A 26,350-nucleotide genomic window follows, 5' to 3' on the forward strand; every position below is an offset into this window, starting at 1 on the left:
CAATCAATCAATCTGAATATATATATGGCGCCCTCTTCTGTTGTATTGTTTAAATTTGTTGTCATAGGCCCATAGATAGATCATGCAACCTCAAAGTTACTTCAGAGTTTTTCTGCAACAATTTAGTGGTCTGAAACTGTGACCATTAAACACATTTAATTATAAACACTTCAAATTAAAAGGTAATTTTGATTAGGATCGTTTATTTTACTCTTTATTGTAAATTGTGTTCATACTGTCCTTTTTCTTTCCACAGACGACAGTGAATCGGAAGAAGTAGAAGAAGAACAAGAGATTTATGAGGCCTTTGATTAATCCACCGATAATGTCAAATTAACAGGTCACTTTTATAAGGATCGTTTATTTTTCTACTATTCTACAAATCACAGCCATTCTATCTTAGTATCCTCCAAGCAAATAATGAGTATTATTGTGTATATTATTTGATTAATCAACCAATCATAGACGATCTATTAAAATGTGCTAATATACAGTGGCATAAACAGACATTTCCAAATCGAGGGGCAAGCAGGGACAAAGGTATTATTTGGGGGGCTATATTGTATCAAACAATCAATTTGTGGGGTTTTTCTTCTCATATAAGAACTTGTTATTATTATGGGGTGGGGTGGGGGGGGGCTCTGTGGGAGGGGGCTCCCCCCTCCACACTCCATGGTTTCACCACTGCTGATATACCTACCAATCAGATCAGTCGTTAGTGAGGACCAACTCCAACAATCAACCAATCACGGCTAGCTGCATATAATCTTTTAAAAGGTAACCAATGAACACTGTTGACTTGTTTGACTGTTTAGAAGACAGAAGAGTGAAATATATGTTATAAAATGATCATCTTTCAGTTGGCAATTGTTTTTAGTGTAATCAGTTTAAGATTTATTTTATTATTATTATTTGTTAATGTGGTCACAGCTTCGATTGCCTCCGACAAATTCTTCTCCAGTGGTTCTATCATTTGCAGTAGAAAATATAATAATCGCAAGAATATTAATCAACATTTATAAATCAGTTCAATCATGTACATTGTAATGGATTTATGTTTAAATTATAAGAACCATTTATTTACATAGCCTCATGTAATGGTTGACAAGGTGCTGTGATGCAATTTGCAGCTAACCATACCAGAAAACACCAGGGCGAACCCCTTATCTTTCTGATAAAGTGCACTGGATTCTTTTACATGCATTACACCACACAAAGGACCTATCACTTTACTACCAATCCTAAGGACAAAGCAATAATGGTTAATATTAATGGTGTTTACGGAAGCAGGGATTTCTATGCTTACGGCAAGCGTATTTCACGGGTTAGCGGCGAATTTGGCTTCTGCGCGTGCGTACTCCGCGTTACTAGGCATTCTACGCTTACAAGGCTATCGCAGAAATTTGGCGCTTGCATGTAAGCGGGGAATCGTGATCGTAAGCGCAGAATTCAGCGGTAAGCAGAGCCATGAAATTGAGCCCAGGACTTGAACCCACACTGTGCTGGTCAGAAACACCAGAGCTTGGCTGCTTCACTGCTTGGCCAAACAAATCCCAAATTTTGGCTAAAAGCAGCTGATAATCATTTCTACTAAAATGTTTGAATTTGATTTCGAGACCTCAGAATTAGATTTTGAGGTCCCGAAATCAAGCATCTGAAAGCACACAACTTCGTGTGACAAGAGTGTTTTTTCTTCCATTAATTTCTCGCAGCTTGAACAACCAATTGAGTTCAAATTTTCACTGGTTTGTTAGTTTGTGCCTATGTTGAGATACACCAAGTGAGAAGACTGTCTTTGACAATTACCAAAAGTGTCCAGTGCAGTGTTGTTAGTCACAAGACCTTGTGTCGGTCTCCGTCGGTAGGGCTGGTCTCGGTCTTGGAAGGGCTAGTCTCGGTCTCGAGCTTCGTGGTCTCGACTACAGCAGTGGTGCAGTGTCTTTAATACAATGGTCTGAAGTTTAATTGGATGAGTCCAATTTGTGTGTACAATATGTTCAACTCCTGGTAATCACACTGTTCATTTAAAAATTAAATATCTGAAATGTAAACGATATAAAATTTTCTATTTTTTGTAAGATGAAACTTTAGGATATGAGTAATATAATGTTAAATGCATCTTTGGCGAGTGATGTGTACATAATGTCAAATATATTCTATATTTTTTAGAGAGATACACAAATTGATTATGACTATATTCCGTATGTGTATGTTATATATCCTTGTGAGGCACTGTACTCTGAAACATGTCATGTCGGGTGAGAGTTCATGTCCACCAGGGCCCAATTTCATATAGCTGTCAAGCAGCAAATGAGTAGGACTGGCTAGCACGCCAAGGGCAAGTTTTGTCTGTGCTTAGTAAGTTTTTATACTTACAGGTTTTATGAAATTTTTACCTTGGGACGAATCCATAAAGACCTTGATACTCAGTTCTGGGTCAGAATGGCCCATTTTGGGGTCAACATTATTGACTCTGATTCTTGGGGTCATGTTGATCTCCAAAAAACAGGTCATGATGATCTGGCATTAGTAAAAGAGTTTTGGAAAATTTCTTTTAAAAAAAAGTCTTGGGTCAGGGGTCAAGTGATGATAGGTGGTGCTAACAATCCTTTTAACAATATTTTAAAAGGAAAGAATTTGAAAATTATTGTAACTTTATTTCATTTTGTTTGAGCAGCTATTTTACTGAACTGGGTCTTGGCAGTGTTAAGCACGCAGATTAGATTGTGCTCTTACATGATTTACAGGGCATTGTAAGCACATAGTTATGTGTTAAGCAGTCCCATGTTATTTTGACTTCATAACAAATTGTAGAGCATACATGTTAATGTTGTCATTTAGAGATGTATTATGACAAAGTGCTAGGGTGGTATGTGCCTAATTTTATTGCGCTGCTTAAAGGAACGAGTTGGTCTTTAAAAAGGGTTTATAACTGTTTGTTATCAAATGCAAATGATTGGAAAGATATTTTAAAAGTAGAATACAATGATCCACACAAGTATCACTCGAAATTGCGTGGTTTTCCTTTTACCTCGTCGACTAACACAGTCGGCCATTTATGGGAGTCAAATTTTTGACTACCGTATAAATGGCCGACCATGTTAGTTCACAAATTAAAAGGAAAACTGTGCAATTTCGGGGCAAATTTGTGTGGATCATTGTGTTCTATTTTTAAAAAATCTTCCTAACCATATGCATTTTTTAACAAAAGGTTACAAGCTCTTTTCAAAGACCAACTCGACCGATCCAAGGCAACGTGTTCCTTAAGCACAACTTGTGCCGTTTTTATCATACACAGACACAAACTAAACACAAAATTAAATTTCAAAACTCATCACCTTAAATTAGAAGAAATTGAGACTTGTGAAACCTTTGATACGTGAGCTTCCATGGGTTTGTCAAAATTCACAAGCCTGTTAAGCTTGGTAGGGAATCATGACAGTTAAATTGTTCCAGAATTTTGTTCACTTTTATGTGTTTTTTTGTTTTTTTTGTCCACATCTAATGTTATTTGCAGCTCGCTGTTCAAAGGAATAGTTCAGTTACAAATGTGTTATGCCCAAGCTATATATCTTGGTATTTTTGTTACTGGGTTACTGTATGTCGATGTGGCCAAATTAAGTACACAGAACCATTTTAAGAGATATCTATAACGTAAATTAAAATAAAATTTGGAAAAGTAGATTGATTTCTATAAGATGTTTATTTAATAACTTTATACAGTAATGATACTCTAACAGGTGGCCTTGCCTCTTTCAATTTATTTTTTATCGAAGAATAAACGCTGTGTGATGTCTTGAGAAGTTGTTTTTAATTTTATTTTTTTGTTCAGGAGTGTATGTGTTGTAAGGAATCAGAGATGGGTGTTTTGTTTTTGATTTACGAAATTCACCTGACATCACCACTCAATTAATTCGAATCGTATAAACTATATCAATATTAAAGGAACACGTTGCCTTGGATCGGTCGAGTTGGTCTATAAAAAGCGTTCGTAACCGTTTGTTATAAATGCATGTGGGTAGAAAGATGTTGTAAAAGTAGAATACAATGATCCACACAAACATTCCTCGAAATTGCACGGTTTTCCTTTTACCTCGTCGACTAACACGGTCGGCCATTTATGGGAGTCAAATTTTTGACTCCCATAAATTGCCGACCGTGTTAGTTCGCACAGTAAAAGGAAAACCACGCAATTTCGAGGCAAAATTGTGTGGATCATTGTATTCTACTTTTAAAACATCTTTCCAACCTTATGCATTTCATAAAAAAAACGGTTACAGACGCTTTTTATAGACCAACTCGTCCGATCCAAGACAATGTGTTCCTTTAAAAGACTTAAAAAATATTGTGCAGCAAGGGTGTTTTTTTCTTTCATTATTCTTTTGCAACTTCGATGACCAATTGAGTTTAAATTTTCACAGATTTGATACCTTATCCCTTTAATGTTCGGATTCATCAAGCGAGATTACTGGTTTCGACAATATTATCAAAGGTTCTGTGAACGGGTGTTAACAAATCATATTTGTTATCCCATAATGCAAAAACAAATAACATACACTCCATTTGGAAATGAGTGCAACATTATAAAGTGCAACAAGCAGAAATGGGTGAGCAGGAAAATGATGTGTATTCGAACAGAATCATACTATCAATAAACGCAATGTAGCGTGAAATGTCACTTTGAGTATGGAGGCGGTAATTGCGTCAATATAATGAATTGCTTTTACATGAGCAGTCGCCAAAAATACTTTTTTTTTTACACTTTGCGTGGAAACGGTACATTTTCAATGGTGATATAATTAATTTGTTTCGTTACGAAATCGTACAATTGGGATTGAATTTATGTTTTATAGTGACTTTTTGTATACAAATGACGGGTATTACTAAAAATATATATATAAAAAAAAATAATAATAATACATTTACCACTTTCATGGTCCAGTAACCCATCCTTTCATTCTAAACATCCTTTGTCCTCGTCACTTCACTCCTATTGGTTCATAGCCACCAAATTGTTTCTGAAATAGAAACTTTGATTGGCTGTTATTTTCCCGCTTCTTTCTGGATCCTTTCCTTAATCCCTTTCCCCCTCTCTTTTTCTATAAATGGATATGTATTTGTTTGTACTTGTTTTATGCCTATGAAGAATGTCCGGATTGGATCGAAAGCTAAGGCCATCTACCCTATTCATTATATTAAAACAAAAAAAAGAGAAAATCTAAAAAAAAATTGTACTGTTATATTTAGTAAGTATTTAGTTTTTCCTTATTCTCCGTTTCTAAAAAGATCCGCCAAAGATGTCATATTTCGTGAAAGTCGGATCCAGGTGTTGCGTTAAATACAGAGTAGAGCGCCCTCAATGCAATTGTTTTGAACGATTTTTCGCATCCATGCGGACGAGAAATAAGACTTTTGAAGTCACATCTTAGTCTATGTTGTAGACAAAACAGCCCAAAGAAAGCCTGTGTGTCGCGTTAACAAAAATAGCACTTGTGAGTTTACACCCCAATGATGTATGTGTCGTTTTAATCTTTTTAATGTATTGTGTTTTGCCGATCCTTTTGAAATTTAACCAGAAATCATCTGTCAAAACGGAAGGTTAACTAGATTATGATAAATTATTTCCGATTCAATTTTTATCAAAATTACTTAAATAATTGCAATGACGTATTGTTTTCACAATTCTGCGAATATCAAGCTAGTAAATACGGCTGTTTATCTCTGCTGTCAGTTGCAATGAATGGCTTTTGGGATATTGAATAACTTTATTCTTCCTTTGGGATTTGAAGAAGGTTTATCTATTTTTTTAAGTGAGATTGCCACATTAGCTGAACTGTTGCGATAAGTTTGATTCAAACTCTGTCATTTTTGTATTTGATCTGTCATGACATAATATAGGCAAGGGCGTTGTTACCATTTTGCCTAATTTTCCTAAGAGGAAAGGCAATCATCTCATCATTTTCTAGCTTGGTTGACTATTTTGCGCGCGTGGACATCTGGTGTGGAAGGATGTTGTTTGTTTATGCTTGCTCAAGGGAAAGTATATTATAATAACCCCGTTCATTATTTTTTTTAAGTAGATTAATTACAGGGCCTACATGTTTTCAAAACTAGGCCATCTAAATATGAAGTAAAACCTGATAAGTGTATGTATGTATGCATGGAAAAAAATGCACTTGATGAACATTTGAAATGTGGGAAATGTACATTTCTCCCTCCTCCATGGCCTAAACTATGCAATGAAAAATAATAAGGATGCCTGGTGGTCCTTGCCCAATTATCACCACACTTGTGTTTATAATTTAGGCTTTATGACCCAACTGTCTCGGTGAATGAGTTTAAAGCCTTCATGCGGTCAGAGTGCGGTCCCAGACACACGCGCATTACGGTTTATAGGCAACCGTTATGCGGTAATCTGTGTCCCGTTATGAGTCCCGTTATAATATACAGGGCTTCCCCTGTCATTAGTTAACCCACTGGTAGGGTTGATCGATCGTTTGCCTTGACTGCATTATGATGACTTTTTAATTGGTAAATCGATAAACGTAAAGTGATAATTTTCCTGGTGGCCGATCTTTGGGAAATAGTCTTGTGCTGCAGACGATGACGGCATACTGAGGGAAATGAGGCGTCGAGAGGGTTTTCGTTTTTATTACCTTTTTTTGAATCCATCTTTTTTCTTCATATCATTCCCCAGTGTTCTGTTCCTTGCTCTAGGCGCATCACAACAGCGAGAAGTTTGTGTTTCAGGGGGAGGGGAGGTTGGTGGCGAGGGGGGGGGGGGGTTCAAGTGGCCGTTCTTATTGCCCCTGGTTCCAGGGGCATTTGCCTCTGAAGCTATTTTAGGGGATGACAAATCGAGTCGCTGTACTGTCTGAAGGCCTTCCATACTGAGAAATAGACACACTTTTTATAAGCACTTCTGACATATCAATCTGAGATGTGCCCCACTTTCCATCACTGGGCGGCAAATTCCATGAATACGGCAAACCCAGCTCCATAGGCTAATCTTTTTTTTGCGAAAAAGTGTCACCATCATGATTTCAATGGTTCAGTTTAACCCATAGGCATAAAATGAATAATTCGGATTGGTAGGATTGATTGCAGACCTTTTATTTTTAATCCCTGCACGAATAACCGACGAAAGGAAAACATGTCGAAAAGAAGCAAACGCTGATGACGTTTGGATATGGTCAGGAGTTGCATGTTTGGTTGTTGACTGGTCATGAGTTATATAATTAAAACATTGAGGGTAAAAAAAAACGATCTTGCGTTTCTTCAATTTAAGTGACTTTCTTTGCACTTGTCCTCGCCCTGAGGCTCCAACCTCCATTTGGGTGCGCCTTTGACTCGTCAAGATATTAATATTATAATTGTCAATAAATTTTGTTATAGGGCCTAGGTTTATCCGAGCTCTCTGTAAATTTGCAGATAGATAACCTTCTGTTTTGGTGGGGGTGTGTGGCAGGGGGGCGGGGGGCTGTGTGGTGAGTGAAGGGGAGGGGGAGTAAAAGGCCAATGGTTTACATTTCCAACGGGGAACTTCTGGGAACTCTACATATCAGAAAACGTGAAACCATACTTAAATCAATTAGTGTTTGGGTGGAAATCGAGATGAAGTGACCTCCTCCGTAAATTCTCATAATGTTGATTACGAAATATTTTGTTGGGGGGGAGGGGGGTCATGTAGGCCCCCTATGAGATCTTCTGATCTGGCATACAAGTTCACAATTTTTGAAAATTCCCACAGAACAAAACAATGCATTTAGATTGTGTTCGATTACATTATGCAAATTATTGATTTTTTTATATATTTTTTTATTGATCTTTTGTTTCAGGGAAAAAAATGAGTCGGTGTAGGCCTATAATACAGTGGGTTTAACCATTTGTACCATTAAACCATGGTTTAACAATCAAGTTTCGTATAAAAATGTGACAATTCCTGTTTAAATTTGTAATTTGATGGTAGTCCCAGATCAAGTGTTGATCATCACGATGTGATGAATTGATACGAAGTTGGTCCTATTTAAGTTTGGGTCTTCTGACTCTTCCAAGTCTTTCGTCTTGTAATAATATTCTCTTGATATTGAAGCATCGGTCGGTAAGATGTGCCCCCCCCCCCACATTTCCCTCCTTTTTCTTCTTGGCGTCTCGCAATTCTTGGCAGCGCATGCTCTTCATTTCTAATCGATGTAAATGCTAGCTGCGGGCGATGCAGTTTTGCGTGTCAATCTGTGCCAACGACCCCTACCGAATTGCATAAATCTTGCTTGGGAACAGAAAATCGAAGTTCATAATACTTATGAAAAAATTAAGCTGGAGACAACGGCCATAACTTAAGCCAAAGTTGTTTTGTTCGTTTTATTGTCTTAAAAACAAGTTTCTTTGTGTTTGTTATTTTTTTTATATAAAATATAGTATAGGGACCGACCCCTTACCTACTGTACCGCCTTCGCTAAAAGTGTTAGTCAAGGATTTTCAATAAGACTGGGATCTACCATTATTCAAAGGGTATGTTCGTGTGTGTGATCACTCGTGATAATCCATTCATCGTGCACACTGTGAGATGTTGGCAAAATTTATACATCACTTAAATAAAGAATCACCCAAAAGGATGCGAGATTTAAAAAAAAGTTGGCATGGACCCTCCACAAAGTACACCCACAGTGTTTTGTCGACTACAAACTTAATGGAGTAATCCGATGACGTTCTTCACACAGTTCCTGGAAAAGTGCTTGGTTTGGTTTCGCGCATTGGTGGTACTGTGTGGAATGGCAGCTCGCCTTGTGTGTGTGTGTGATCCGAATGCCATGAGATTTACGTTACTGGGGTGCTGAGTATTCTGCATACATTTATGTGGAGTTTTGTCACAATATTGCCTAACTATTAGGTAAATTACAGCTACTTCCCCCGTTTGACAGAATTATTGAAATACGGCGACCAGCATTGTAGCACCAGACACGAAATAGGGACAGAAGAAACGGGAGTCACTCAGTGCAGAAAACACAACTATTTGCGTTAGCAGTGCACACACGTACACCAACAGCGCACGACGTGAATGCTAAATGCTGAATAGTGAATTGCTTTGTGGAACTGTCAGTATCAAGTCGTCTGAAACCCTCGCTCTTTTGTACGCTGTTTGCATTTTCTGAAGACCGAATATTTTTTAGAGCTTGTGGAGGCACGTGGTGTGCTACCTACTAATATTGAAATGAGGTAGGAAAGCCGTCATTTCAGAGACTGTATAATCGTGGACTACCAGCACGCAGTTCTCGGAGTCCATCCACACGCCGTGGGCCGGGAGTCGTCAGAGCAAGGACTACCCGTGATTGGACGGGCTTGGACCGACTGGCTTGGATCCTCTCTCTGCAGTACGGGACCGCCGGACAAAGTGACAACACACTGTGTACGGTGTAGTGAAAGTTTTGCACTCCGGAGCAGTTTTTGACTGCATGCCTGTCGACTGTTTTTGGATCTACTTTAGAAGTTCAGTTGTGGCGTCACACACATGGTAAGAGTACATTTTGGTACTTTTTTCTTTCTTCAATAATTACAAAATTGTTGTTGCATGCAGTGCAATCTCATTGAGTCATTCTCATCTTTATCTATAGTAAGTGTAAGTGTAATGCTCAATATTTTTTCAATAAAATATTTTGAGCATTCCAATCATGCAGCTAGCATAAATTAATTTAATTTGGTAAGAATGTTTGTTGAATCTGCCTGCCATTTTTTTCATTTTTAATATTAATAGATCAAATTATTCATTGTGACGATTGTTATCGGTCAGGGAATCCAGACTCAAAATCAGTCTATTTATGGATGATTGCACTACAAAAATCATCAGGGTAATAGTCAAAGATCTTTGGGTTATTTTTGTGTGTAGTAAACTACTAACTTTTGCCATTTTGGATAATTTTCCGTATGGATGGCGCCACCACTTTTTCACTAATTTTTAATTTTACAAAAAGGGATATCTCATTGAGTTAAATATTAAAAATAAGGTATCAAATTATTTCATATCGAATGAAAAAGTGGTGGCGCCATATGGAAACTTTTCCGTAATTTTTATCATGAGTGAAAAAAATTTCCACTAGTTATAAAAGTTAGTATTCAAGTTGTCTTTTTGTCTGTTCCTTTTATTTTTAAGTTTCTTAATTAAGTAATAAAACAAACAACAATTCTGTCTAAACATCTCTTGGAGGTATTATAAAAGGCAAAAGTAGGTGACTTATAAATTATTTGATTGAAACATTCAGCCTATTTCATGAAACAATAAAGAATTTCTGTTGAAAAAAGAATTCTACCTCAAAAATGGTCTTTCATAATTTGCAATAGGCCAAGTAGACACCCAATATATATATATCCCTACAAAATGAAGAAGAATAAAATTAGAAATTTATTCAACCAGATTTTACAGTTATCAAAATTTATGGATTTATTGTAGCATGGATTACGAACTTGTCTCATTTGTAGAAACAGCATGGATTTATCTTTGATTACGAACTCTGCTAAAGAGTCCAAGATTAGTGCTACATGGATTTGAACGTACTGTTGTTAGCCTTAGCACACCGAATAGTCCAAATTTGTATGCATTATCCATTGTGGATCTCTGTCGGGGGATGTGACCAAGAGCTTCGATTCGAAGCAAAGTAAACATAAAGAGAGTTTGAGAATGCAAGAACTGCCTTGACTTAGGATACAGAGAAAGTCAAGTGTTTGTATTGTGTTTGTACAGTTTGCTCTTGAATTGATTGAATGGATCCCTGTTGAGCGCAAAGTACACAGTAGAATACCACAAATTAACAAACCCACCAACTTGCTTGCGCCTATATTATAGGCTGTATTGTCTTCAGGGACAAATGAGCAGTTCCCTATAACGTGTAATTTACAATTTGTTTCTAATTGCACGGCAAGAAGTAAATAGACCTCAAGTTTTTATGTAATGTGAGTTCCATCCTTACCTTTGATGTTCGAGGTGAACAAATCAGCCACCCTCTTTAATTGTAAAGCCACTTCTTAAATTGTAAAAATGTATAATTTTCTTTTAATTTGGAAAACAAAATACATAACTTTTGATTCACAACAGGACAGAAATGGATTGTTTATTTGCTTTGATTATGTACCCAAAATAATAATCCACTAATCCCATCTTGCAATCGCCAAGGGTACTTTGCTTAAAATCAAATCATGAACAGTCAGAGTTTATTAATTTCTGGAGTTAATTTCACTTTTTACATTAATTTGTGAAAATTGGTGCTTAGGAGTATGGGGAATTCTCCCCTCAGGAGTTTAAATTACCTCAGATCTATGAAGGTCTGAGAAATGTTGTTTTTAGGTCAATGCAACAGACGCCTAGTTGCGAGTTCAGCTGCAACTTATTTTCTTATCTGTGGAACTGCTAGTACAAGGCTTGGAATTTTATCGTTGAAATGGCAAGGCCATTTCATTTTACAAAGGGCACTTCCATTAGAAAATCTTGTTGTCGTCAATAGGAAACTTTTGAAGGGTCACTATGACCAGGGCAGGGGCATGGGAGGACATGGCCTCAGTGGCCTGCAAGCAATTGTATAGGCCTGCATTGCAGGTTTGAAGTGCTTTAATTTAAGGCTTCTACTGGGTTTGATGTTCATAAAAACTGCTTCGTATGCACGTTGAATCAAACCAGCCCCTATTATTTTTAACTTTTATTATCTTCCAGTACGCGCTAATCCACCAATCAGAAGCTCAAACTACTAGGGGGATAAAAACATATATATGGCAAACACTCCTTTAGGTTCGTTACGTCTTTCAGGTACCTTCTTCGACTTCCCCACTGGCTGGAAAAAATGTTGTGATGGCTTCATGTTTTAGAAGAGAACTTTTCTCTTCATGTCAAAATGTCTAGTGTATTCCGGATTCTCAAAGCATGACGGCTCGAAGTATGTGCTGCACAGCACAGTGCACAGCACTGGAAAAGAGGTTGGACCACTTTGCAAACTGACCCAATCTTAAGTTGTTTTGCTGCATCCAGCAGCAATACACCTGGTCGACATTGCCGGAAAAATGCAAGAAAACAAACTTTTTTGAAACGTATAAACTCACTACTAGGACTTGAATGTACTTGCACGTACGTACTGTGTTCGATGTTCGATGGAGGCAAAGTCTGCCTCAATTGACGTCAAAAAAGGGGTAGGCGGAGTCACCCCCCACACAACTTTATTTGTTTTTTTTAAACATGATATAAATCGTTAAAAACAATTACTCAAAAAATTATTTTATTGTTCAGAAACATATACTCTAATGTTTGAAGGAAAAAAAAAATATTTCCTGGGGACTTAAAAAACCCAATCCATTTGGAATTGTGTATAAAAAAATTCTCAAAAAAATTATTTTATTGTTCAGAAACATATACTCTAATGTTTGAAGGAAAAAAAAAAATTCCTGGGGACTTAAAAAACCAAATCCATTTGGAATTGTGTATAAAATGATTAGATGTTTGTTCCATCTATACTACATGTACTCTGGAGGGATGTACTTATTTCTAGTGTGTCATAGAAAATATGCTCATGATAATAAATTTTGTCCTGGAATTTTCCATTGATCTACAGTAAAGTAAAATGCTTTAAAGGCAGTGGACACTATTGGTAATTGTCAAAGGCTAGCCTTAACAGTTGGTGTATCTCAACATAATGCATAAAATAACTAACCTGTTAGTCATCAAAGTTGCGAGATAATAATAAAAGAAGAAAACATCCTTGTCACACGAAGTTGTGTGCGTTTAGATGGTTGATTTCGAGACCTCAAGTTCTAAACCTGAGGTCTTGAAATGAAATTCGTGGAAAATTACTTCTTTCTCAAAAACTACTTCACTTCAGAGGGAGCCGTTTCTCACAATGTTTTATACCATCAACCTCTCCCCATTACTCGTCCACAAGAAAGGTTTTGTGCTAATAATTATTTTGAGTAATTACCAATAGTGTCCACTGCCTTTAACTGAACACTCTTGCGCACTGATTGCCGATAACGAACTGAACAGAATTATGATTTATGAGAAACAGCTGACTTATTTTGTGTTGCAATTCGATAGATGAAATACAACAAAAATCCCTACACTTCTGCAGAGGCAATATTACACACAGCAACTGCAACCTGTAGTGCTATTAGGTGTTGCCTTGAAAACAACATAATAAGATCATGTCAAGTGTCAAATTGACCTTGGTAAAAGTGGCTACTAGACTGTCACTGTCCAGATGGCGCATACTGAATATTACAATTAAGAAATATGAATCAGTTCAGTTTAGGATAAATGGACTTTTACTTACGATAATAAGAATAATACAATAGGCAGTTGTTATACACTATACAACAGTGCTTTATCTCATCCAATGATGTCACAAAGTGATCATTCATAGTTAGTATTATACTGGTTGATTCCCGGTGGTACCATACTAGTAGTAGAACAGTGATTTGAAGGAGAACAAAAAATCCCCAATCATTGGTAAATTCCACTAATCATTGTTCAGAATTTCTCTCTCAATATTCTACCGAGCCACTGCTTGGGTGTGAAAGCAAAAGAAAAGTCAGTCCTGACAAACTGCCTTGCATGGTCTCATTAAAATGATAACTCATAGTGACAGTCCCAAAGAGTTTCTGGATGCTATGCACACTTAGCACTTTACATTGATTAATGACTCAACCGTTTGCTGGAGCCATCTCTAGGCTACATCTTAGACTGCTGTCAAACCTTGGAAATTAAGTCTGTGAGTTCGGGAAGATGTATGAGAATTGTGTTGTCTGTTTCAGAGATTAATCCTAATTTTACATCTTAATTGTGAGGGAAAAAAGATGAAATTTGTCAGCCTAGATGCAACTGCATCTGGAATATTGTTTGGAGAAGTTTAAATCCTCCCCCCCCCCCAGATGCAATTTCTGTCTCTCTTGACAGGTTTAGTCACCATGTACATGAATGATGTATTCAGTCTGAGTCACTATGACAAACCGAATGTCAATAGCAGTGCAAATAAGTACCAATGAAGATTAATAAGAAGCTACGGGCTTGAAAAATAGTCAAAAAAGCTGTAGCTTCACTAAAGCCAGGTTCTGCCAATGTGAATGGGAAGCAAATTTTGACATTTAATCTGTTTTAAATTATTCGTTGTGAATTTGTGATTTAAAAGTTGTATCGCAAACGCATTCGCAGGAAGTATGAACCCAGCTTCACACAGTAGAGTTGACTATGGTTGTAATGAAAATTTGAAAATTCAGCAGTTGTGATAAAATAAGAAATAGGGTGTTCAAATATACTCGCAATATATGCAATCAATGATTTCAGTGAAAGAAAAAGTACACCTGGCCAGATCATTGGTAATGATTGAGGCAGTCATAAGAGAATAAACTTGTCATAATGTTGTTATTTATTATTCTTCAATTTGGTGCTGTTTATCCTTGTTTTGTGTTGTCGTAACGGGCACATCCATCGCAAGCCTTCGCTTTTAGGATGAAATAAATTTCTATTGACTGATTGGTTAATGTTTGATGGGACAGGGGAAGGGAGAAACTGATTTGATTTGTTTATTTTATGTACTCATGAACTTAGATTGTTTTTCTCCTAAAACCCAAATGCTTAGTCGTATCATGACACAATCAAAGGTGTTTGGTCTGGTTCTGTAGCCTGAGCAAGTCTCGCACAATGCATGCGAAAAGTGTGTAACCTTTGTTTCCTTCACACATAAAAGCAATGTTCGTGGGACCCAGGTGACTAAAGTTAGTATTTTAGGGCCATAGCTGTGCTAAAGGATACAATTTGTTATTTTTTTGAAAGATTTGTTGCTATTTCTTCAAAAAATAAAGTGCATTCAAGTTGGGCTTTGTCAATTTTATTAGGCAGAGATTTCATTTAGAAACACTCTTTTTACAAAGGAAAAATGATTTCCTATCCCTACCTACATAAATGCAGTTTATGGTCCATTTTTATTCCCAATAAAAATAGTAATGTTTGCAATTTTCTTCATCTTTATAACATAAAAATGTAACTTAACACCACCCCCTCTTGAGCACAAACAGGTTATTAAATATTTATGCTGTCTTTATGTGGTACTGTTATAGCTAGACTGGAAATTAATTTCTCTATGTTGGATTATTGTTTTATCAATTTGTCAGACCTGCAACTGCCATTGGAATGTCTTCTCCCAAAAGGTCAGAGGTCAGTCAATAGTCAGATTATAGTACAAACAGTTTGTCTACTCAATTTTGTAATCATCACAATCTCCTTCGTGCACATGTATCTCAGGCCTGGAATTATTGCCTCTGTTGCCCCTGGTCTTAGCCCTTGCCCCTGGTCTTAGCCCTTGCCCCTGGTCTTGGCCCTTGCCCCTGGTCTTGGCCCTTGCCCCTGGTCTTGGCCCTTGCCCCTGGTCTTGGCATTGGTACCTATCAAAAGTTTCACATTGACTTTAAGATTTTCCAGTGGAAGTGCCCTTTGCAAAATGAAAATAGCCTTGGCTTTTCACAGATGACATTCCAGGCCTATTATCTGACTTTATTGATACACAATTTTGATAGGGCTTCTTCCTGCTCTTAATTCATTTTTTATGATCTATGTGACCCAACAGTCACTGATAGTACATTGTATTTTCATAAGAGTCTAAGTTGTGCAGCACATCCTGACGCTGGTGGAACTGCTGAAGAAAATTCTTTGAAGTTGGTTCTTTTTGGACTCTTTTTCAAATGTGGGTTTGAATGTTCCGTAGCATGTGACTTCTTGTCGTCCAATCCATTAATGTAACGCATCACTTTCATCAGTGCATACTCTAAAATGCCTGAAAATATCCCATGCATGCGCTGGTCAGGAAGTAATTCTGTACCATATTTTCCTGTCATTGTATGTATGGCCATTCATTCAGTCACAGATTGCCACTGTGCAGAAATTGGCCATGGTTGAGAACCTTTTGAGCACAGCTAGTGGCTTCTCTAGTCAGCAATGCCTAGTCTCCACACATGATTGTTTGTGCCTCAATCCATTGCTTTAAGTATAAATGAGGTATTGTTTGGGTGTATTTGAGAAACATGCTGATTATAACGGTTAAACCCTTTTCTCAATATCTCTCATTCGATAGGCTATAAAACATTATTGACAATTGTTCTTTGTAGCAAGTCCTTCATTTTGATTATTATTTAATGTATGGTACGTTTTGTTATGTATGTTAAATTTTAATTTCATGTCAAGACAACTTTATGGTGCACTAAGAGACAGCGCATTAATCGCAAATATTTGCACCATGCGGTATGGAATTTCGTGAAATTATTCACATAGTGTGCAGAGACATATACAACATCATAATCAATTGCAAACGCATCATGAAATGTGAAATTATTTGTAATATGTACGCAGAATCGCAGATGTATGCAAAACTTATTGTAGTAATCAATTGCAAATATGTGTGCATACCAATGGCAACATTATTTGCAAAAACCCTAAATAGCATCTGGTAAGGTAATGTCAGGTACTAATAGAGGCTATGTATAAACCATCTGGCCAAATAGTTCATTCAACATTGATCCTGATCATAAAAAATGTGTAATTCTCTGTAGTGGATACTGTACATATGTATAATTTTAAAACCTATTTCAGTTGGCCTTGAATAAACTACCTGAAGTAACTTATCTTCCACTTATATCACAAAGAAACCTGTGACATCACAGTAACCTGTGACTACTAACCAGTAGTAGAAAGCTCCATGAAAGAAAACTGTACACAAATATGGCACCCTCTAAGTTAACCGTTATATTTTAATTTTATTTATTTATTTATTTATTGGTATAATTATATACAAACAAAAATGACCAGTAGCAGTAGCTGAAAGGGTCACAAAGATATTTGTACATGTAAAAGTATAAACAATCACATATTAACCCTCCTACAATTGGTATTTTTTAAAACAAGTTGCATCGTCTGAAACCATTCAAGTGAATAGTTTTGAATGGTAATATAACTCTGCACACAGTTGGTTCCCCAAATAAAAAGTTAACAGTTTACAAGACCCTTCATAAAAACTAAAACATCCCATTAGAGCAGTCCTGGAGTAGCCAGGAGGATGGAATTGGAAATTTGTGGAGCCAATCTTCTTTGAGTCGTTGTATAAGATTGATTGATTGATTGATTGAACACTGAACGGTGACAATCTGTACAAAACCGCCAGTAAAATGAATAAAACAAGGACTCCAGCCTGAATCAATTTTGAGTAGTTTTAATTTTCAAATATAAGGTACAAGAAAATGATGCAGTTCTCAAAATTTCATATAAAATATATTTGGAAAAAAACAAATTGTCTGATGCACACCCTTGCAGAAATTTCGATAACAATGAAAGTATCTCCGAAAATAAAGTCTTTATTGGACACTGAAGAGGCAATTTGAAAGCTTAAAAATATAACATCGACATATAGATTTTTCAGCTAAACACAATAAACTATCTTTATAAAGATTTTAACTGATTAAGAAAAGATAGATCATTTTAGTTTTATTGGTCATTCCTTTGAACTATTATAAGACACAAGTTTTAACCGAAAAAAACATAAATGGAGTTCTGATAATTTTAGAGTCGTTAATTTGGAAAGCTCTGGCCATGCATCTTTTGATTAGTTGTCTGTACAATAAAGATGTTTATCTGCGACTTCTGGCAAAAACCAAGATTGATGGGGGTTGACGTTTTCTGGACGAGTCGTTCATCTATTCATAAGATTCATCTAGGTTTTTTGATCAATAACTAGAGGTATGAAAGAGAACAGCCACGATGTTGACATTTACTTGGAAACAAGGAAACGTCATTTGCAAGTCTTGACAAACACTCACACACAAATCAATAGCGAGTATAGCGGATGTGCAATCATGCATTTGATGCATGAAGAGTAATTTATGTGATGTTGGAGGAGGAATGAGGTGTTGCAACATCCATCTTAAGAGTCTGATGAGTGGGATGTGTATTATGTGTGCACTTCCACCATGAGAATGGCTTTATTGCCTCATACAGTTCACAGTTCTTGTAACTGAAAGTGCTCAAGTGATAGTAATTTTTGTGGCCATGAATATTGCAAATTTCGAAACCCTTTTACATCAATTGTTGAAATATATTTAGTGTTTTTAGCTACAGTTTTTTGTTGTTTATTGTAGGTAGGACACTGTGACAGGGAATCTAACTTCTTTAAATTGATTTGGTGAAAGGGTATTTTACTGGTTTGGGAGAAAATGAGGCGGACAGCTTACGCGTTTACCATGCGTCGGAAGGTTAGCATGCCTTCTTGTATGCTTACAGTTAATAGCAGTGCTATGAAAAAAAGGAGATTTGCGTAGTAAGCACAAAAATCAGTAAGCAGCTCTATGAAATAGGCCCCTGGGGATGCTGCATTGTGAAGGACACATCATACAAAAACAGAAGGTGAGCGATGTCAAAACACCCATAAAAACTTGCCCAATATATGAAACAAGAAAAAAATCCAGGCATTCAAACAGTGCTCAAGGGATTGTAAATACTGTGTTAAACATTAAATTGAGCGGTTGTGGTGTTGTGTGGTTGCAATTTTATGTTAAAGGCACTGGACACGCTTGGTAGATACTCAAAAAAATTGTTAGCAAAAAAAACTAACTTGGTAACGAGTAATGGGGAGCTGTTGATTGTATAAAACGTTGTGAGAAACGGCTCCCTCTGAAGTAACGTAGATTTTGAGAAAGAGGTAATTTCTCACTCAAAGACTTCAGCTGAAGATGCTTCTGAAAGCACAGAAAATAATGCAACAAGGGAGTTTTTCATTCAATATTCTCTTACAAATTTGATGACCAATTGAGCCAAAACTTTCACAGATTTGTTATTTTATGCAATACACCAAGTGAGAAGACTGGTCTTTGACAAAACCAAAGGTGTCCAGCCGTCAATTTCACCTAACTCTTCACATCTTAGGATTAATCTTAGGACTTAGGATGAGTTAAGTTCCATATCCATAGATGTTAGGATGCATTGGACCTGTCCTAAACGACTCCTAAGTTCGGACGAGTTACTCTTCCTAATTTGAGATAGAATTAATCTGTAGCGTTTCACGAAATTGGCTGCAGTACCTTTAATGTACTCGTCCATGGATGGTTTCATTGATTTTTTTGTATGCATAATTTCTGAAGCTATATATTGGCCATGAGTGTTGACAATATTGTGCAATATATGCCTTAGAGGCAAGAAGTGGGGTTGGTTGTGTCGAGGACCCATGCGGAGATGTGAAAAACAGAGGGCACAGATGCCAAGGCTGTCAATACATTGCATTCCATGGAGCTATAAGTTCAGGGAATTTATCAGTCTCAATTTAATTTAATATGTGTTGGCCTACTCCGATATTATGTGTACTCCTACATGACCTGTGATATTTTTTTCACAGGACGCGCGAAAGTACTGAGTATACAGTGCTAACACACATTGGTTTATGGTTCAAATCAAAATTAATATTCGTTAACCTGATGCAAATTTAACGTATGATTATGCTCTGCACGCCTAATAATAATAAAATAATATTGAGTTTTTATATAGTGCTTTTTCACTAGCGCCTAATATAGCGCCTAATAGAATGCGCGACCTCATACATTCAAGTGCTTTTTTGGCAGGCAAGGTACTGGTACTGTTGGGAAATTTTTACATTTTGGGTCCTAATTTCAACATGAATTCATGGGTGATACAAGAAGCAGCTGAACATTGTGAGTTAATAGATGGAAGTTTCCACCAGGGGTAAAGAATGACAACTTTAGTTTTATCCGTTACAATGATGTTTGTTAAGCACTGTTTACTCAGTACTTGCCCGAGCTCTTTGTGAACAAAATCACAGGCATATAACTCGGTTGTGATGCGAACCTACAACCTTTGCAGTTCTAGAGCAGTGTCTTACCAACCCACTGCTAAAATATAGGATTTGAGCTGCCTCTAGCTACCGGGCAGTCTCGGTGGTCTAGTTGGTAAGACACTGCTCTAGAGTTGCAACGGTCGTGGTGGGTTTGAATTCCACCTCAGTAATATGGCTGTGATTTTTTTCACAAACCTCAAGAAAGTACTGAGTAGGCCTGTACAGTGCTAACACACATCAGTGTATATTGATAAAATCAAAATTATTATTTAGTTTTGTGAGGTGCCCCCCATTTTTCATCAAATTTTTGAAAAAAATCATACGGTGCAATCTCGAATGTGTTTTTCCATTGTGTTGTGTTCAATTCGTGCTAGCAGGCTCTATTGTAAGCATTTGATGTCACAGGTTGCATGGTGTATTGTATGATACCGGGTATTAATATCAATACATGTTACTGTATATTGAATGACTGGAAATGACAGTATCACTACTGATCGTTGTAACAGATTTCGTGACCCCGCAGTTGTTAAAGTGATTGACAAATTTCAAAGAAATGTTAGGACCCACCTTGGAATTACACAAAGGGTCCGTTGCCCATAGCCTCTCTTGCCCTGATGTTGCCCATGGCCTCTGTTGCCCATTGTCTTCGCCTTGGTGCCCCTTCAAAAGTGCCAAATGATTAAATAATGGCTTTAAAGGAAACCTCAGCAACAGCAAGTACTGTAATGGTATGATAACAGACATACGCTGTCCAAATGTGACCACCAAAGTGATATTTTGAAAAATCCCCTTTTTTCATTCACAGTCTTTTAATCATTTTATGGATAAAAGATTTAGCATTAACTCCGCCCATATTACCACCTCAAATTTGTTAGCAAATTGTGTACATGTTTTCTTGCCACCATGTCACCATGTCACCAGTTACCACCAGTTTTTACAATGTGGTGTTGTGGTTTCCTTTTTTGTTTAAGAGGCTGTGGCTTGCGGTACTCATTGAAACCAGCGGGCTTTTTTTACATTTCTTTTGACACTGTAATGTTTTGACATCTCCAGTTGAAAACATTTCTTGTTTGCTCTGGGGACAATGCTTCGGTAGAAGTATGTCTAAAAAATTCAATTTATGGGACAATTGAAATGACATAAAGAATAAGTTTTCAGAGTAAATATGCTTCTTAACTTTAAAGGCACTGGACACTTTGGTAGTTGCTAAAACAATTGTTAATATTAAAACTTACTTGGTATTGAGCAATGGAGAGCTGTCTTTTCACTCAGATTACTTCAGACCTGAAGCTGGTTTGGGCATCTGAAAGCACACAAGTTGGTGCAACAAGGGTGTTTTTTCTTTAATTATTCTCTTGCAACCTTGATGACCGATTCAGTTTTCACAGATTTGTTATTTTATGCATAGGTTCGGATACACCTAGTAAGAATTGTTTTTAGAAACCCTCAATAAAAATTTACACCAGAACAAGAAGTGCTGGTTGTGCTTTGAGAAGCAATGCAGGAGTCACCAGGACCACTCGCAGAGAAGTAAATCTGGCACTATATCTGCAAATCTGTAAATATACCTATTTTCAACTTAATACTGGTGTTGTGAACACCCTTTAGGCCCCCTAAATGTCCCATTAAAAAAAAAAATTGACATTACAATATATTGTTGAGGTCAAATTCTGTGTGAGTGAAACTAGTCTTTGGTAGACTCAACCTGGTCATCATTTGTTCAGTCCGTTGTGTTATCACTACAACTTGAACTTTGTAACTGATACAGAGAACTGCAGGTAAATCAATCTTCTCAGGTAAACGAATCAGGGATCTTTGTGTCTCAAGGGCTCATGGTAATCGCTCTTTTCATGCATTCAAAATGGAGTTGGGGTTATTTTTCTAATCCTAATGGGGGAATATTATTACAAGTTGATCAATGAGCTGAGGGTTAAAAGTGTCACGACTTATACAAAATCTCTCTCAACCCATATCAGTGGGATGTTTTTTTTTATCTCCAGGGAAAGACGTGTTTTGTTTTTCTTGCCTGTCATCTTTATGAAGGATAATGGCATTTTGGTTTGAAGCCGTCGGGAGTTTCCCTTTTTGTGTTGGTTTGTGGGAGAATGATTGCTGGGTTATCCTGGGATTATGGTGGAGTGGCAAGGAAAGTGCTTCTGGAAGACTGGGATTTGGGCTCATTTTCTGAACAAAGATTGAAAAAAAATTAGTCAAATCATCCCTGTGGAGTAGGGGAAATGTTATGTGGCACCTCTTATTGAAATAAAGGGCAAACAGGGTAGTTCAAGTAGGATTTGAAACTTTGTATAACTGAAATACGATATAGTAGTTTTGCAGTAACACAACGTAATGATAAACTCTACTTGAGTTGGGTAGTTCAAAGAATTGTTGATTTGAACATGCTACGCCTAACTTTAGTTTTCACAAATTTTCCAGGATTTCTGAGTATATAAATTAAGTTTTTCGTCTTATATACCGGGGTTCAGGGTATTAAAAACCATTGATGAACATTTTTTCCAGGATAAACAATTAAGAAACGGGGAATTTCAAAGAATCAATGATTTAAACATACACGTGCTACGCCTAACTTAAGTTTTAACAAGTTTTCCAGGATTTCTGAGTGATCGAATTCAAGTTTTTCATCTTATTTGGGCTCAAGGTACGAGGAAAGTAGAAAACAGATTGAAAACCATTGATGTACTACATTTTTTCCAGAATAAATTATACATAACTTATTAATATATTTTCTACAAAGTACAGTTACAAGAATATATAATGTATATGTCAGTTCGGCAAAATCTCTTGAATCTGTCCCCTCCCAAAACTCCAAGGAGCCACCCTTGGCCTAGATAGCTAAACCTCATGGCTCTATTATTATCCCTGCCTTTAAAAAGTGGAAATGATTATATTGCGATAATTTCCATAAACTGTCTGCTTAACCCATCACAGTCAGTGTGGTTCCTCCAGCCTTCAGAATTATAGCTCTAATTGGATGTCTGGAAATTGAATGCAGGTGCATGCCATTTAAGGAACAGTGAATGATAGAGTACCAGTCTGTGATGTCCAAAGTGTTTCAGTATGTGTGTGTTCCCGCAACTTCCTTCTGTCAATGTTACATGGAAGCCATTAAGCGTTGTTTTTTCGGGGAGGTATGAGATCTTTCACATATTGAAAAGTACTTACTTGAAACCATTCTAGGTCTTTTCACACTATCAAGAACTGATCCATACGGAAAGCTACACAGCTCAATTCAATTTGTGTTGACTTCATAATGTTTCAACACGGTTGAAATCCGCTCTTCTATCAAAGTTTCTGGGATGACGAGAAATCATCGTTTTTGCTGCATGTGTAATTCTCTACCTGGATCAAAAAGCTTTCACCTCACCCATCTTCTGATCAGTTTTGGTTTTAACATGGATGGGGCACTCCCCACAGGTCAACACTAGATTGAAATGGTGCAGTGATTTGCAGTGTGTCAAGGTCAGTCTAGTCTACTGTGATGTGAAATAGGTATTATAAAAGTTAGTGAATTTTAGGTCATAGACCAATATTTGGGCGTAGCTGGTCATCGAAATTGCAAGAAAATATTGACAGAAAATGCTTTCTCAGATTCAAATATTTAAGTGAAAAGTTACCTCTTTCTCTGAACAGAGGGAGATGTTTCTCACAATGTTTTATACTAGCTCTCCGTTGCTCATTACCAAGTAAGTCTTTGTGTTAATATTGGAGTAATTACAAAGTGTGTCCAGTGCCTTTAACAAACTGTTGTTACTATAGACATGACATTGACATTGTTTTTTCCTGGACAGAGGCAATCCTAATGGTTGAAGTTAGTCACACGACCATTTAAGAATTTAAACGGCTGTCATTCTTGGATTCATATTTGTTTCTAGAGTTTATTTATATTTCTTTTATTATTATTTATTTACAACTTTTTTTAAAACATGTTTTTAGTTATGTTTTGATACCTTTTGTTTATCAAGTGTTTAGGTATGACATGAATCTTTAGTCACTGTGAATGACGATATATTGTATGTAATATAATTTACCTGTAACAAATTCAGCTTCATAATAGTCGTTAAGGTTTTTGAGAAAAATATGAAAATCAAAGAGCAATGTTTTAAAGGCCCTGTATACGTTTGGTTATTGTCAAAGACCAGTCTTCTCTCTTGGTGTATCCCATCATAACCATAAAAAACAAGCTTGTGAAAATTTGGGCTCAATTGGTCATCAGAGTCACGAGAAAATGATGAAAGAAAAAACACCTTTGTTGGAAGAATTTGTGTGAGGAATAAAAGACTTCTAGCTAGAAGTCTTTTAATATTTTAGTGAGAAATTACCTCTTTCTCAAAAACCACGTTACTTCAGAGCGATTCGTTTCCCACAATGTTTTATACTATAAAACAACTCTTCAATGCTCGTTATACCAAGTCAGTTTTTAAGTTAATATTTGTTTTGAGTAACTACCGAACGTGTACTAAATGTACTCAAGATTTAAAAAAATCAATTTGATGAAACAACAATTCTTCACTTGCGTCATTAAAGTACACCTCCATATCCATGGATAGTCAAATTTATTTTCCATTTTGTTTTTACAATTTACTCAAAAAGTCCACCTAAATAGGTTTATAAGGCGGTTGGATAAAGACAGAATCATGCTGAATCTGTCCTGCCTCTTTAAAATAAAGACAAGCTCATGCTTGCTGTTGGCTCTTGGGAAATTCTGCGCCAGTGTGCTGATCCTGATAAGACTCAACTGTACCTAGGCAGGATTTGCATCTTAAACATGGCGGAGTATGTGAAAGCTCAGAGTGGGCGTTTGTGCCTGCGCCAAACTTCAAAGAAATTGTCAGAACCTGTTAAGATCGGCGGAAAAGATTGATTAATAATGAAAGGGATTTCTTTGTGAGTGGTGCGGAGACTGCCAAGTGATTAATTTATTTGTGCCGTCTATAAATGGAAAATACTGAGTGTTGCTCATTTAGCGAAGAGCATTTCGTTGCATGTGTGTGTTGGGCGACCAGGATTACTCCTAGCTTGGTTCTAATTAAGCTTTGAACAATCTCCTGTTTGAAAAAAGGTAATTGATGAGCAGACGGTCGATTTTGGACTTCCTGTTTAATATAGAAGGATCAATTTATTTCAAACTACTTTGAAATGTTTTCATATTGTTTGTTTGAATATTTTGCTTGTTAACAGAAGCTCAGCTCACATTTGAGAACGCAAAGTAAATGCGCTTTCAACGACAATGGGAAACAAAAATATTAAAACCATGTCTTATTTATCCCCCAAAATTATGTAATTCTGAAGAAAAAAAAAAATCTGAAACTTTGTTTAGAGACACTGGACACTATTGGTAATTGCCAAAGACCAGTCTTCTCACTTGGTGTATCTCAACATGTGCACAAAATAACAAACCTGTAACATATGAACTCAATTGGTCGTCTAAGTTGAACAAAGTTGTGAGCTTTCGAGGTCTCAAAATCAAATTCGAATCATTAATGAAAAATTGCTTCATTCTCGAAAAACTATGTTACTTCAGAGGGAGCTAGCTGTTTCTCAAAAAGTTTTATATTCCCTCAACAGCTCTCTATTGCTTGTTGCCAAGTATGTTTTTATGCTAGCATTGCAATTATTTTGAGTAATTACCAAAAGTGTCCAGTGCCTTTAAAAGATTGTCTGGTAGGGCTCTGTTATCCATTCTATCCCATGTTCAAAGAAAACAGTATTTCCATATGAAAGCTGTGAGATTTGATGGATAAATTTAAGTTGGCAGAAATATGTAACTCTATGTTAGAAGCAGTAGTTTGCGGTTGATGAATAATCTGTTTTAGCTGAAGAAAGTTCCAAGAAAGAACTAGGTTATAATTAGCTCAACATTTAATAGGACGTGCTCCGTCTGACGCCACAGTCGCCGGTTGACAGAGTTATAAAATGTCAAGTGAAATCACTGTTTTCTACCTTGTGACCACATTCCTAAATGAGATATCATTTTCAAACGGTCGACGTTAATTTCCTAATTGGCGTTTCCAGCATGGAATCGTACACTTTGAGTCTTAATTTAGACATTTTTAATAGTGTACCAAAGCACTTGGCTGTTTTAGGGTGTCCACAAAGTTTCTTATATTTATTTCTTGTTACCGTTTTTTTTTAGGGTGGCATACATACTGTAGGTCAGCAGCAGGGTCTAGCTTTTAAATCTATGCAACTGAGATTGTAAGTTTAATGTCAGGTCAATGAACGGATTTGGAATGCCAACACTTTCCGACAATCCTGTTGCATTCAACACCGTTTATTTGAGTGGTAACTACACGTTCATTTTGTTTTTGTTTTTTTGCAAACGTCTATTTTTCTGAAGGGATTTGAACCTGGGACCGGTCGGCGAGTAAAAGAAGGGCCTGATTAGCGCAGTTTTGCCAACAGCATACAGGGGTGTTGTTGCCGAGGGGTCTATGGCTCAGGTTTTGTAGTTTAGAGAAGGTGGGTTCGAATCCAGG

The 26,350-nt window shown here is 36.8% G+C and overlaps 2 protein-coding genes across 4 annotated transcripts in view; both read left to right on the forward strand.

Annotated features, from left to right (window-relative positions):
- The window catches only part of LOC139946050 (uncharacterized), a 30,513-nt gene extending 26,585 nt beyond the window's left edge, over positions 1-3,928 (forward strand). For both annotated transcript variants that reach the window (XM_071943640.1, XM_071943641.1), the window contains exon 11: positions 257-3,928. In XM_071943640.1, coding sequence (XP_071799741.1) covers positions 257-315 — 59 coding nt within the window. In that variant the 3' untranslated portion in view covers positions 316-3,928. The remainder of the gene's footprint in view (positions 1-256) is intronic.
- Positions 3,929-8,772: 4,844 nt separating this feature from the next.
- LOC139945983 (uncharacterized) overlaps positions 8,773-26,350 on the forward strand; it is a 53,272-nt gene continuing 35,694 nt past the window's right edge. The window contains exon 1 of one of the 2 annotated variants that reach the window (XM_071943547.1): positions 8,773-9,511. The gene's annotated coding sequence lies outside the window, so the exon portion shown is untranslated. Of the gene's footprint in view, positions 9,512-23,315; positions 23,334-26,350 lie in introns of those variants that run through there. The other variant, XM_071943550.1, reaches the window with a different exon arrangement.

Source organism: Asterias amurensis, chromosome 13 (genome assembly GCF_032118995.1).
Source record: "Asterias amurensis chromosome 13, ASM3211899v1".
Lineage (NCBI taxonomy): Eukaryota > Metazoa > Echinodermata > Asteroidea > Forcipulatida > Asteriidae > Asterias > Asterias amurensis.